This window comes from Engystomops pustulosus, chromosome 7 (genome assembly GCF_040894005.1).
Source record: "Engystomops pustulosus chromosome 7, aEngPut4.maternal, whole genome shotgun sequence".
NCBI lineage: Eukaryota > Metazoa > Chordata > Amphibia > Anura > Leptodactylidae > Engystomops > Engystomops pustulosus.
Window position 1 is genome coordinate 131,911,805 of NC_092417.1, and position 14,055 is coordinate 131,925,859.

Below are 14,055 nucleotides of genomic sequence, written 5' to 3' on the forward strand. Positions count from 1 at the left end.
AGTCATTTTCTCTGATGAATCCCCTTTCCGATTGTTTGGAACATCTGGAAAACAGCTTGTTCGGAGAAGACAAGGTGAGCGATACCACCAGTCTTGTCTTATGCCAACTGTAAAGCATTCGGCAACCATTCATGTTTGGGGTTGCTTCTCAGCCAAGGGAATTGGCTCTCTCACAGTCTTGACTAAAATCACATCCATTAATAACGAATGGCACCAGAATGTCCTCCAAAAGCAACTTCTCCCAACTGTCCAAGAGCAGTTTGGTTATCAACAATGCCTTTTTCAGCATGATAGGGCACCTTGCCATAAAGCAAAGGTAATAACTAAATGGCTCAGGGAACAAAACATAGAGATTTTGGGTCCATGGCCTGGAAACGCCCCAGATCTTAATCCCATTGAGAACTTGTGGTCAATCATCAAGAGACGGGTGGACAAACAAAAACCAACAAATTGTGACAAAATGCAAGCTTTGATTGTAAAAGAATGGACGGCTATCAGTCAGGATTTGGTCCAGAAGGTGATTGAGAGCATGCCAGGGAGAATGGCAGAGGACCTGAAGAAGAAGGGTCAACACTGCAAATACTGACTTGCTGCATTAACTCATTCTAACTGTCAATTAAAACTTTTGTTACTCATAACATGATTGCACTTGTATTTCTGTATGTGATAAACACACATAAGAACCAGAGGGCAACAGATCATGTGAAAATATAATATTTGTGTCATTCTCAAAATAGTTTAATGCCCATTATGTTATACCCAGATCTTACAACAATAAAAGTCAGTTCTCCATTTTTCAATTCCATGTTTGACAATTTTATAAAATACCCTATAACTTTTGGTAAAACTGTAGTATTGGTATTTGAGGCCTAACTTGGCAACTTACACAGCACTGGCTGACAACTGCGGAGGCACTAAAATGACAGTTCAACCCACTGCACCCCTCAAGTTTTTTAACAATGGATGTAGTGATCTTTATGTTACCCAGAAGTCTAATAGCATTTATTTTCGTCTGTGGCTCTCTGTGGGCCCTAGAAACTGTTTATACATATATAACATAAAGTGGGTTATACCAGTTACAACACTGTTCTCCAAATCCTCAACACATGTTGAACTCTGTGGGGCATATTTATCAGGACCTGCCATGGCGCAGAGGCCCTGAAATAATCAGAAATGCTGGCTTATTGCTAGCACGTGCAATAATTTGCCCCAATCCGCCACCTTCACGCCAGTGGGGTGGGAAGTGGGGGGAGCACGACCGGCCGGTAGAGGGCCAACACTGGGCTTTACTGTCCCCATGCCGGCACACTCGCTTCTGTCGGCGACTTTTCACATGTTCACAGAAGCCTCTTGATGTGCCACGCTGCAAAAATGTTTCCCCCTATGTCTGTAACTGGGGCAGATAGTTTTTTGTGTTAAAATTAGGGGCCTCGGCTTCTACTCGGGGAGGCTTATATCATAGCCACCTATGATAGGCTGAAGGTTAAAGAAAATACAATGCTGGAGGTCCTTGAGATCTAAGGCTGATTTCATGTATTTGGTCTGGCACTGTTGCAGAATATAAAGTGATTGGAAAAGGATATTTGAGGATATAGAGTAGTATTTGCAGTTGAGTTTTCCATTCACCATGCAGATCGCTGTTATTGTTCTTCTTCATATAGGAGCAGAGGAAAGAGAAGTCAGTAAAACAAAATCTGGAATAAGGACAAACTTTCGTGTGAGAGGTATTTTATATTTTTTAGGTTGTGGGTGTTCCCTACCAGAGGGGTGCAGGGTAGGGTGGGAATGGGAAGTCTGGTTGTGGAGAGGGGATTTTCTAAGTTTGTAAACTTTTGCAACAAATAGGAATTAAAATAGGAATTAAAAGAAAATCAGTTGTTACCAAAACTTGACTGAACATGCAACATCACTTTTTTTTTTATTCTATGTACTGCATGTTCCAGTAAAGTAGTCAAAGTAGTACAGTAGATTATAAACAGATGGAACACCATTCACTTGAAGGAGGCTAAACCAGCCTTGCATTATTTTATTCCATGTAGTGTTATCCAGTCCAAAAAAAACCTGCACCATGCAGAATGTATTTTTACAAATGGCAAACATTTTTATGTTAACATTTCAAGCAGCAGATTTCTAGGCACATAAAGTACTCAAAATGAAGAAAAAACATGGTGTGAAAGAAGCCATAATTGCTTATTGATTTGGCCTGGGAGTGCATAGAATGGTTATCAATTCTTTTAGACTCACACATAGGGGCACATTTAATAATCTTACTTATACAGAGGTATTATTTGCATGTCAGTGATTTGGGAAGTGTTTTGCATCGGTAAGGCACACAAACCTATTGTCAAATCTGATGATTGGCACAGGTGCCAAAGGTGGCACTCAGAGTGCTCTCTGTGGGCACTCAAGCTCAGCACAGAGTTCACCAGACAGGACTCAAAGAATCTAACTGCAGTTCCACACAAGTAAAGATTTACTAATGCAAAAGAAAAAGAAGAGGTAAGCTCACCTGTGAAGAGGAATGTGTAAATATAGCTGTGCTTGCCGGGACAGAGAGAGCCTGGTCCGGTCCCAGGTGAAATATGCGAAAATGGTCGATAAAAGGAAAGTGTCCTTCGGCACCAGCTTGAGTACCGAAGGACGCTGGTGCCGAAGGACGCTTTCCTTTTTCGACCATTTTCGCAAAGATTTACTAATCTCAGTCCTATTTTAACCCTTTAATCGCCAAGGGAGTAGCTCATATGTCCTAATAGTGTGGCACCTCAGTCTTGGCAGCTTGAAAAACTGGAGGAAAAGGGGAAATAAAAGTGTGGAGAGGACCGGATTATCTTTGAAAGTCCTCCTGCTGTCCCCACGACTCTTCCTGTACAGCGGGACCATGGAGAGAAGCTACAGTGGTAGCCCGGATTTGCCCTCCTGCTTTCAATTGTATTGGTGAGGCAGTTATGATAGAAAGTTGTGGGAGAACAGCTTAACAATTCAATAAATAACTGCTTACATTGGCACTTTGTGATAAATGAGTGGGTTTTGGTTGTAGTCTGGGCACTCGGTCTCTAAAAGGTTCGCCATCACTGTCCTAGTGTAAATAATACGAATCTGAGAATATAAATACCTTCTAATATGTTATATTTTATATAATATTGAGTACTTCTTTTATGTGATCTATAAATGGAGGGGCATGGGTATGTTTGCATACCGATTATAACAATCTGATAATAATAATACTGATTACTATAAATTTGCATTATTTTTGATAAATTTGGGCCAATATGTCTCCAGAAGCGGCAGACCAAGGGATATGAAAGATCCTAAGAGAATTAAGGGAGGGACTTGAAAGCTGAGCCTGGAAGAAAGGTTGGAATAGGGAACTGGAGACCAGAAGAGCATGTTGGGAAGTTGGAGAGATGAATGGAGGAGAATTGTAACTAATGGACTATGTAAGTTAAAGGTAATATTTAAAAAGTATTTTTATTAATTAGAGGTAATCTAAAATTCTTTTACGTTTTGGCAAGTAACTCAATGTACTTCCATGTACAAAGACCATATCAATTCTATTTTATACAGTGCTTCGTTTAGTTCTCCTAACCTCAAAACAGACCCAAGTTGATTCTTGGGATTCTGGGATTAATTAAAGTTTTCTTCAGGTCCTCTATTGTGCCAACAAATTAATCAATATGTCATGGAAACATATGAAAAGGTCTTGATTGCAGCATTGGTGCCAGTTAAAGGGGTATTCCCACAAAGACGAGCTTCTTAACTATACTCAGGATAACAAAATAACACATTCTCTAATTCATTGTCATTAAAAGGGGTTTTAGAAATTCTCATTTCTATCCCCTAGTGATGTTAACACAATAAAGATAATTTTAACCCTTTACTTTACAATTTTAATCAGTTATATTTCTGTGGGGTGACAATGTGGTTAGATTATCTGGGTACAAGGTGTATATGCACTTTCATCTGGCTGCTGACACTGAAACATAGAAAGAGAGATAAGATGGATCAGAGATGCATGAGATGATTACACAGAGGCTGATACACTATTACTCTGTTACACTGTGAGCTCTGCTAGATGTCACAGACATGTGCCTGTCTCCTGCTTCCCCCGGATCACTTATCTCCTTGTAGCTTCCAGCATCTCTCTCTGCTTACCAAGTGCTGACAGGATGTGATCAGTGATAGTCTCTGAGCTTTGTGCAGGGGGCAGGGCTACAGCCACACAGCAGAGACAGACAAATCTCATCTGCACAATCTCATCCAAGATGGCGCCTGTACCTAAGTCAGAAGTTACTGGGTCTTGTCTACGTGAAACTGAAATTGTGTACAGGGCAGTTTGGACTTATATCTGTGCAATGCTGCAATTTTGTTAGCAGTCAATTATAGAATGTGTTATTTTGTTATGCTGAGTACACATAAGAAACTTGTCTTCATCGGAATACCATTTTAAGGAACAAGTATCACTTGGTAACCCTTAAGGTGACTTATGAAATTATATGGAAATCTAATAATATTCTTGTCTACGCAACAAAATTTATGTCTAAGCCAAATTATACATACAATGGAAAGCCCTTCTTGATTACAGACAAGTGTATCAGTAATTTCTGTTAGGCCTCATGCAGCCGAACAATGGTCCAGGGGACCCTTTTTAGTGGGCCATGGAACAAATAGGGGTGAATGTTTTAAGACTGCCATTTTTGAAATTCACCCCACCAGCTCTCTGCGGCTTGGAATGATTCAAGAACAGTCTCTGCCAATTTGGATATGTTAAGACGTGACGGAGACTTATGCCTGCTTCCCCAATACCTCAAAACTGTCGAGGATGTGAGGATTTTCATGCCTTCTCTGCAAGAAAAATGGCAGAAAAAGCATAATAATTCCCCCCACTAAGTGCAGGAAATCTCATGGACCAACAGGATGAGGCACCAATGGGTTGTAGTCTCCTTGTGACTTTTAGAAAATGAACATAAATTATCTATATACTATAAAGTATCTAAAAGCTCTTATTATTTGTAGAGTAACTGTTATTAACTGTTAATAAACCAGTAACTTAGCACTCTATAATTGGAAGATAATACCATAACATTTTTATTAGCTGTTTTGGTATTTTATATCATCCTTATCTGTATTTGTTACAATAATTTCATTAGATGTTCCCGTAAAAATCAGAAAAACATACATAATGGAAAGTGCTAGTGCACAAGTCAGTAGTGAAAACCAAAAGTCAGGATATGCTATTTGTAGAGAATATTTATATCGCTCATAAACCAGATGAAAGAAAGGATTAAGACAAAACAGATCTGTACATTTATTTTATGAGCAATTTGACAAGTACATCTCTTTTCATATTTATACAAGATTTGGCAATATCTGCACTTCATCGGAACACTTTGGAGTGTCATTGGAGTCCTCTGTCCTAAAATAAATCAGAACACATTTCATGTCATTTCCTTTAGTGATGAGCAGATAAGACAACGATTCTTAGTAAATTCCTCTCTGCAATGTCTAGGACGAGTACCCAACTTCAGTCACCTACAGAATAAAATATACAGAATGCTCCATCAATGTATCAGGTCAATGCATGTACAGTAAAACAGAGGTGCAAGACAATTGAATTCTGTAGAGCAAATTTGTCCCAAGTGATTTTTGTTATTGGCTTTGTTGACACTGCCTTAGTTGTCATGCAGAGCAGTACCGGTACATTCATCTTTAACATTTGTACAGGCGTCAATGCAAACACTGGCTCTGGGGTCTTTATCATTTTTATCGGCTCTGTGCGTCTTCATTATTATTGTCTGCTTTAGCGTTCTACATAAATAATTGTCTGCTTTGGAGATCCCCATTATTATTGTCCAACATAGGGTCTCAATTATTATTATCTGCTCTGGGGTCTCCATTATTATTTATCATCTGAAAGCAGTATTTGCTTTTTGGGTTGGTATTTGGTGCAGTGTTATGGTATTTATCATTTCTCAGGTGGCATTTAGTGTTCTTCTGTTGTAGTTGTACCCAAATTGGACTGTGTACCCTATTATGGTATTTTTATATTTACCCTATATCAGTGATGGCGAACCTTTTAGAGATTAAGGGGCAGATTAATCAAGCTGTCTGAAAGTCAGAATATTTCTAGTTGCCCATGGCAACCAATCACAGCTCAGCTTTAATTTTACCAGTGCGCATGAATATTGTAAAGGGGAGCTATGATTGGTTGCCATGGGCAACTGGAAATATTCTGACTTTCAGACAACTATAACCAAAAGCCACATATTTTTCACAAAGTGCCAAAATGCCAATTTAAAATGGCTTATTACTCCCTGCTCTGTCACAGGTTTTAAAGGTATTGGCGTCCTGAGGACAATACAATAGAAAGAAGGAGATATTCGGATTATCATTGTAGCTTCCCTTTAAGGTCCACTTAACAGCAGGAATCAAAGGCCTGGAGAAGGGGCTCCAATGATAATCCGGCTCTGTCCACACCTCCATGCTCCTACTGCACTTCAATTCACTTTAAAATAGCGCTGAATGTGGCACGTCCTGGGCTGCCTGTGACTACAGGAGGAAGTCTTGAGTCCTGAATGGCTGGGTAATGGCCTGGGTGCTCACAAAGAGGGCTCAGAGTGCCACCGCTGGTACCCGTGCCATAGGTTTGCCACCACTGCCCTATATGATAATACAATACTTCAGACTTTTTCAGATAAGGTGAGACTAAATATATTTTTTTATTTTTTTTATGTGTGAAAAAGAAAAATATGTGTTTATCAACATGAACTTGTTCCCTTCTGTTTAGCTATTTTGCTGTCAATTAAAACCTGCAGACTGTTCCGATAGCACTCATATCATCTACTACCCTAATCATTCTATTTCCTTGTCAATAGCATTACTCACTGTTCTGGTTATAAATGATCATCAAAAACGCCATCATCCTCAACCTGCGGATCTTCTTCTTTCAGCTCTAAACCACAAAAAAAAAAAGGTTTGAGTGATTAGTTTCTCCACAATACATTCTTAAATAATGGCTTTATACTCAGGAACAATAATACACAATGTTGCATTCAAGGTTAACAAGATTAAAGAGAGCTTAAATTATCCCAATGAGCCTGTAGGGCTCTGGGAGGTGTCACCAGAGTCCCTCAGTGTTGCATCTTCAAAGGCTATTACACTGTACAAGGAACACTTCCCCCTCCCACTGTGTGCTGAAACTTCCTCTGCTGTTGTAAAATTATAGCAGGCAGTGGGAGGAAGAAGTGCTGAGGGAGTGGTGGGGAGGAGAAGAAAGTAACAGCCTGTGAAGCCAGAGCATGGAGGGGATCTGGTAACGCCCCCCAGAGTCTGCAACAAATACAAGAGATAACCACAGCGATAGCGCCTGGGTCCATGAGCAAGTGCCTCTGGTTTATCATTCTTCATTTTGTTAGTAGATTTCATTTAAATGGGGCCTGTCATCTCAAACCTTCTTAATAAACCCCAAACACGCACTTGCACTTGGTTATTACTGGACTACGCACAGAAATTTCAAACTAGATTGTAGTGATGTGGAGTTGGGGGCAAAGCCAAGGGGCCTGTGGAGGGGCATGGGTTGGAGCTAGAGCATCCATGAGGAGGCGGGTGAGTTTGACTGGGTCCAAGAGCTCTCCCGGCACTGAAACACAATAACAGTCCTGTATAAAGTACTGTTTGGGGTTTATGGAGTAGGTTTTAGAAGTTGGTTTCCCCTTAAGTCATTAAAAATGGCAGCAACCATATGTTTGCAGCTATATCACTGTACACAGTAGGGTTGATTTACTAATACTAACAAAATCAGATTAGACCAGGCACTTTGAAAACACACAAAATACATGTGACACAATGCATATATGGTAAATTTATTTCTCATTCTTAATCTGCCCCAACACCAGAATAACTTGCCCAGATAACATTGATACACACAAGCACAAAATACTAAAACAAATCCTCAAAGCAGATGGAGCACATCATATGTGTTTTAATAATGAAGTTGAGAATTGATGTGGACTAGAATAATGTTATTTATAGCAATATTAATCATCTTCCCTACTCTTCTCACATCTCCACCATTATCCCAATATTCTACCACCTACTAATGAATTTTCTATATCACCATCTCTTCTGCCCTCTCTTCTAATGGTCTCTGCTGATGCTTACCTGAGCATTACACTCTTGCTTTGCAAACAGGAGCATCCAGCTCATTCTCTATCCTTCTCTCACCTGCTATCACTATCACTAATACTCCTTGCTGCTGCTGTCATTTCCCGCATTCCAGAGCCTTTTAAACATATCCCCACCGTTCCTACAGCCTTCCGCCACAGATGGAAACATGGCTAACTCCTTCGGACACTGCTTCCCCTGCTGCTATGGTGGCTTCCGCTTCACTCACACTCCCCAGCCCTGCAATAAACCTGGTGGATGAGTTGGCATCCTCCTGTCTTACAACTGCTCCTTCAGCCCAATCCCACCTCTACGCTCTCTCACCTTTCCCTCTTTCGAAGTCCACTCCATCTGCATCTATACTCCCTCTAATTTCCAAGTGGCTAGCATCTACAGACTCCCTGGCCCTGCCACTGCTTTTATTGATTACTTTAATACCTGACTTCTTCACTTTTTCTCCTCTGACATCCCTTCTATTATCATGGTGGGATTTAACATTCCCTTTGATATAGATCATTCTGCTACCTCGAAAAGCCTCTCGCTTACACCTCATTTGACCTCTCACAGTGGTCTTCCACAGCTACTCGCAAAGAGGGATACACGCTTGACCTCATCTTCACCCGCCTCGGTTCTCTAATTTGTCTAACTCTACTCGCCTCCTATCCAACCACAAATTACTTTCTTTACCAATCTGGCTTCACTCCACAGTCCACAGGCCTATACACCCACATAGGAATCTCAAACATCTAGACACCTGAAAACTCTCTGAGACTCTCCTACCTCTCTCTTCCATATACTCATGCAAGGAGGTAGAAACTGCTGCTTCCTTCTATAACATCACAGTTTCTTCTGCGCTGGACTCTATAGCCCCCCTCACTCTCACTACATCTAGAAAACCGAACCGGCAAAATATCACAAAATATCTGAGGCAAAGTGCCAGGAGTGCTGACTTCCCTTCAGAAAAAGACCTTCTGTCATACAAGCAGGCGGTCTTCCCCTACAAATTCGCACTTGCTTCTGCCTGGATTACTTCATTAATCTTATATCTCATAACCCCAGACAACTATTTTCTACCTTTAAATTCCCTTCTACGCCCCTTTAGGCCTAATAACTCTTTTGATATAGTAGTAAAATAAAGGAAAACCTGTACATGTTTGGTATCTCCTTAACTGTACTAACATATGGAATAATCATAATAATCATGTCTATTAAAATGTATGGTGAACTGAGTAAATTGAAGAACAAGTAGCAAAAAAGCGTTTTTATTCTGTATGGTTGCAGGAAAGAGTTAATAAATCGTAATCATCATGCTATTTTTTACCATAAAAATAAACCCTTGGAAAATACAAATCCTCCTGCAAAAAACAAGCCCTTATTTGCCCATGTCACATAATAAATAAAAAAGTTATATCTTTTGGAATTTGAGCAGGAACAAAATGTAAAAAAGCTCTGTGTCCTGAAGGCCATTTTAGGTTGTGTCCTTAAGGTGTTAAAGATTCAACTGTCACACCTATCCTAAAGAAGCCATCTCTGGACCCATCCACTCTGCTGAACTATTGCCCTATTTCACTTCTTCCATTTGCTTCAAAATTCCTGGAACAACATATCCATCTTCCTACCTCACATCCACATCAACCCAATCACTCCACTGAGACTGCCCTGACCAAAGTTTCTGATGACCAACTGTCAGCCAAGGCAAAACATCAGGAACCCTCTACACCTCAGGGACACCTAATTAAGTCCCATGGCTTCCAATACCATTCCTATGCAGATGACACACATCTATATTTCTGGTCCAGATATCTCCTCTCGTCTAGCCAGAATTCCAGAGTGTCTATCGGTCATATCCTCCTTTTTCTATTCCCGTTTTCTAAAAATCTTAATAATAATAACAAATTCTAGAATTTACCTGCTGGTAATGAGGATTTCTTAAACGATCTTGGAAGAGTGAAGGAAAATTGCCTCCCCTGGTGAGAGCTTTCTCGCTTCTCACTGACACTTTTTGATCTTTTCTTGCACTCAAAAGAGAGTCGGTCCTTACAGTGTTTGTGACAAGTGACCCCACAAGCTGCAAAAGAAAATAATACTTGTAAAATAGCTAAATTAAAAGGTCTATTTAACTCCTACAAAAACACAGCCCCATGAAAGTTTAAATGTCAAAAAATATGCACATAGATTAGACTTGTTATTCAACCTTCTCTTTTATTACACTAAATGACCTTCTGATGTGAACATATTTCCCATCATTTCTAGTTTCAGTCAATGAACTCCTGTTTTCAATCGATAGACTGCTTTGGAAAACTACTGGTGCTAAAGTGGTGACCTGTGCACAAACATGAAACATCACCACTTGAAGCCTGGATGTGAGGCTACAGGGGCATGAAGTAGCCTCTCCATGGAGCGGGGGCAAAGCCTATTCCATTAGCCTCTACTGTCTCTGCCTTCCTGCTCTTCCCCCGGCACGCTGCCGCACTGATTGAGCGTCCTCGGCACCACTATGTGCATGCACAGACTCATATCTATGCTTGAGCTGTGTATAGTTATGAGTCTATGCAAAGGCGCAGAGGATGTGCAGTGTTCTGTGGGAAGAGCAGGTAGGCAGGGACAGCAGAGGATACTAGGGTGTATAGTAGCCTTTGCTCCCGCTCCAAGGAGAGGCTACTCCATGCCCGTGTAGCCTCTACAGAATTTAGTTGTGTTAGTATGTTACTTTAGTGTAGCTAGTAGTCTAGTATTAGCTAAAGATTAGAGATGAGCGAACACACTCGTCCGAGCTTGATGCTCGTTCGAGCATTAGCGTACTCGAAACTGCTCGTTGCTCGGACGAGTATTTCGCCAGCTCCAGAAAATGGCATCTCCCGCCGTTTAGATTTTTGGCGGCCATAAACAGAGCCAATCACAAGCCAGGAGACTCTGCACTCCACCCAGCATGACGTGGTACCCTTACACGTCGATAGCAGTGGTTGGCTGGCCTGATCAGGTGACCCTGGAATAAAGTAGCCCCTGCCCGCGCTGCTCGGATCATTCTCTGTCTGGATGCCGTTAGGGAGAGAGTTTCTGCTGTTGCAGGGATAGCGTTAGGGTGTTATATTAGCTTACTGTTAGGCAGGAGTGAGTCTACAAGAACCCAACAGCCCTTGTTAGGGCTACAATAGCGTTATATATTTTTTTTTTGTTTGTTTGCTTGTGGCTGGGCTTGCTGGCACTAGTAGTGCAGCTAGTACCATATTGTGAGGAATTTGCAGGGAGACTTGCGACCGTTGTGTTTAGCTCTTAGTGACACACATATCCATCTCAAACACCGAAATTGGACAATTTATTAGGGGGTTGATTTGAATTAGGCACAGTCTGCTCATTTATTTTTTTTTACGTTTATTTTTTTTTATAACTCAAAGTCATCAGGCACAGCACAAAATCCAGTTGTGTGCTGTCAGTGTAGGTTAAAAACTAGCCATAGCAATAGGATAGCATCGTTTTGTTTATAAAAAAAAAAAACAAAAAAAAAAAAACAAAAAAAATTTACAGTTTACACTTTAATTTTGAAAATGTTTAACCCGAGGGCTAAGGATAGAGGATGAGGGCGTGGACGTGGGAGTCCAACTACTGCAGGGGTCAGAGGCCATGGTCCTGGGCGGGGTGAGACACCACCTGCTGATGAGGGAGCAGGGGAACGCCGCAGAGCTACACTTCCTAGGTTCATGTCTCAAGTTACTGGGACTCGTGGTGGAGCACTGTTGAGGCCAGAACAGTGCGAACAGGTGATGTCGTGGATTGCGGACAATGCTTCTAGCCATTTGTCCACCAGTCAGTCTTCCACGCAGTCCACCCATGTCACCGAAATCAGCACTCCTCCAGCTCCTCCACCTCAGCCTCCTTCCCCCCAGTCTGCCCCCTCCCAGCAAAATTTGCCATTTGAACCGGCATACTCTGAGGAACTGTTTTCTGGACCCTTCCCAGAGTCACAAACCACTTGTTGGGTTGTTGCTGAGCTCTTTTCCGATGCCCAGGTTTTCCACCGGTCGCAGTCTGTGGGTGATGATGTTATTGACGTAGTGGAAGAAGTGTGTAAAGAGGTGTCGGACGATGAGGAGACACGGTTGTCAGACAGTGGTGAAGTTGTTGCCAGGGCAGGAAGTCCGAGGGGGGAGCAGACTGAGGGATCGGAGGATGATGAGGTGACAGACCCAAGCTGGGTTGATAGGCCGGGTGAAAACAGTGCTTCTGAGATGGAGGCGAGTCCTCGATGAGAACAGGTTGGAAGAGGCAGTGGTGGGGACAGATGGAGAGGCAGGGCCAGAGCTGGTGCATCAGCGCCAAATGTTTCACGTAGAGAAGCTCCCGTTGCGAGGGCTAGATTTTCGGAAGTCTGGAGGTTCTTTAAAGAAACACAGAATGACCGACGGACTGTGGTGTGCAACCTGTGCCACATCAGGATCAGCACTACCAGCTTAACCACCACCAGTATGCGCAGGCATATGAATGCTAAACACCCCACTCAATGGCACCAAGCCTGTTCACCTCCGGCCGGGCACACCACTGCTCCTTCCCCTGTGTCATCTGCTAGTCAGCCCCCTGCCCAGGACCCCGGCCCAAACACCTCCCGTGCGAAAACCCCATCTTCGCCTCCACGATTCTCCACAGTATCCACCAGCGTTCAGCTCTCCATACCCCAGACGCTGGAGCGCAAAAGGAATTATAGTGCAACCCACCCACACGCCCAAGTCCTCAACGTCCACATCTCCAGATTACTGAGCCTGTAGATGCTGCCCTATAGGCTGGTAGAGACCGAGGCCTTTCGCAACCTCATGGCGGCGGCCGCCCCTCGGTATTCGGTCCCCAGCCGCCACTACTTTTCCCGATGTGCCGTCCCAGCCCTTCACCAGCACGTGTCAGACAACATCATCCGTGCCCTGACCAACGCCGTTTCTGACAAGGTCCACCTGACCACGGACACGTGGACGAGTGCTGCCGGGCAGAGCCACTATATATCGCTGACGGCACATTGGGTTAACTTGGTGGAGACTGGGACCGAGTCTGACCCTGCGGCTGGTCATATACTGCCGACGCCGAGGATTGCGGGGCCTACCTCGGTCCAGGTCTCTCAGGCCTACTATGCCTCCTCCTCCTCCCACCCCTCCTCCACTTCCTCCTCCGAATTACCATCCATGGGCATGGCGCCATCAGTCGGTAGCTCTAGGCACAGCAGCAGTGCCGTCGCTAAGCGACAGCAGGCGGTTCTCAAACTGCTGAGCCTAGGCGATAAAAGGCACACCGCCCAATAGCTATTACAGGGCATCACGGCGCAGACTGATCTGTGGCTGGCACCACTGAACCTGAAGCCAGGCATGGTTGTGGCCCATGTGTTAAATCTCATAGTTCAGCGGTTCCTCAAGACATACCCCAATCTGTCTGATTTTCTCACGAAGGTGCGCCGCATCTGTGCGCATTTCAGGAAGTCCAGCACAGATGCTGCCACTCTCAGGGCAGCGCAGTGCCGCCTCCAACTGCCCGCTCACCGGCTGTTGTGCGACGTGCCCACGAGATGGAATTCAACATTAACCATGTTATCCAGAGTTTACCAGCAGCGCAGAGCGATTGTAGACTGCCAGATGTCAACTTCCACCAGAACTGGTAGTCAGGTCAGTCAGCTTCCTCAAGTCTACAATGAGGAGTGGACGTGGATGTCTGATATCTGTCAGGTGCTGAGTAACTTTGAGGAGTCAACACAGATGGTCAGTGGCGATGCCGCCATCATCAGCCTCACCATCCCGCTGCTTGGCCTGTTGAAAAACTCTCTGGTCAGCATGAAATCGGAAGCTTTGCGCTCATCACAAGAGACGGGGGAAGAAGCCAAAGCACCCTCAGGTCTGTTTCTCAGCGCATATCGGAGGAGGT

The 14,055-nt window shown here is 43.3% G+C and overlaps 1 protein-coding gene across 6 annotated transcripts in view; it reads right to left on the minus strand.

Moving 5' to 3' along the window:
- Positions 1 to 5,281: 5,281 nt before the first annotated feature.
- Positions 5,282 to 14,055, minus strand: part of RASGRP2 (RAS guanyl releasing protein 2) — a 135,629-nt gene continuing 126,855 nt past the window's right edge. For 5 of the 6 annotated variants that reach the window (XM_072117823.1, XM_072117828.1, XM_072117825.1 and 2 more), the window contains exons 15-17: positions 10,070 to 10,228; positions 6,883 to 6,949; positions 5,282 to 5,529 (exon numbers count right to left, since the gene is read on the minus strand). In XM_072117823.1, coding sequence (XP_071973924.1) covers positions 6,891 to 6,949; positions 10,070 to 10,228 — 218 coding nt within the window. In that variant the 3' untranslated portion in view covers positions 5,282 to 5,529; positions 6,883 to 6,890. The remainder of the gene's footprint in view (positions 5,530 to 6,882; positions 6,950 to 10,069; positions 10,229 to 14,055) is intronic. The other variant, XM_072117824.1, reaches the window with a different exon arrangement.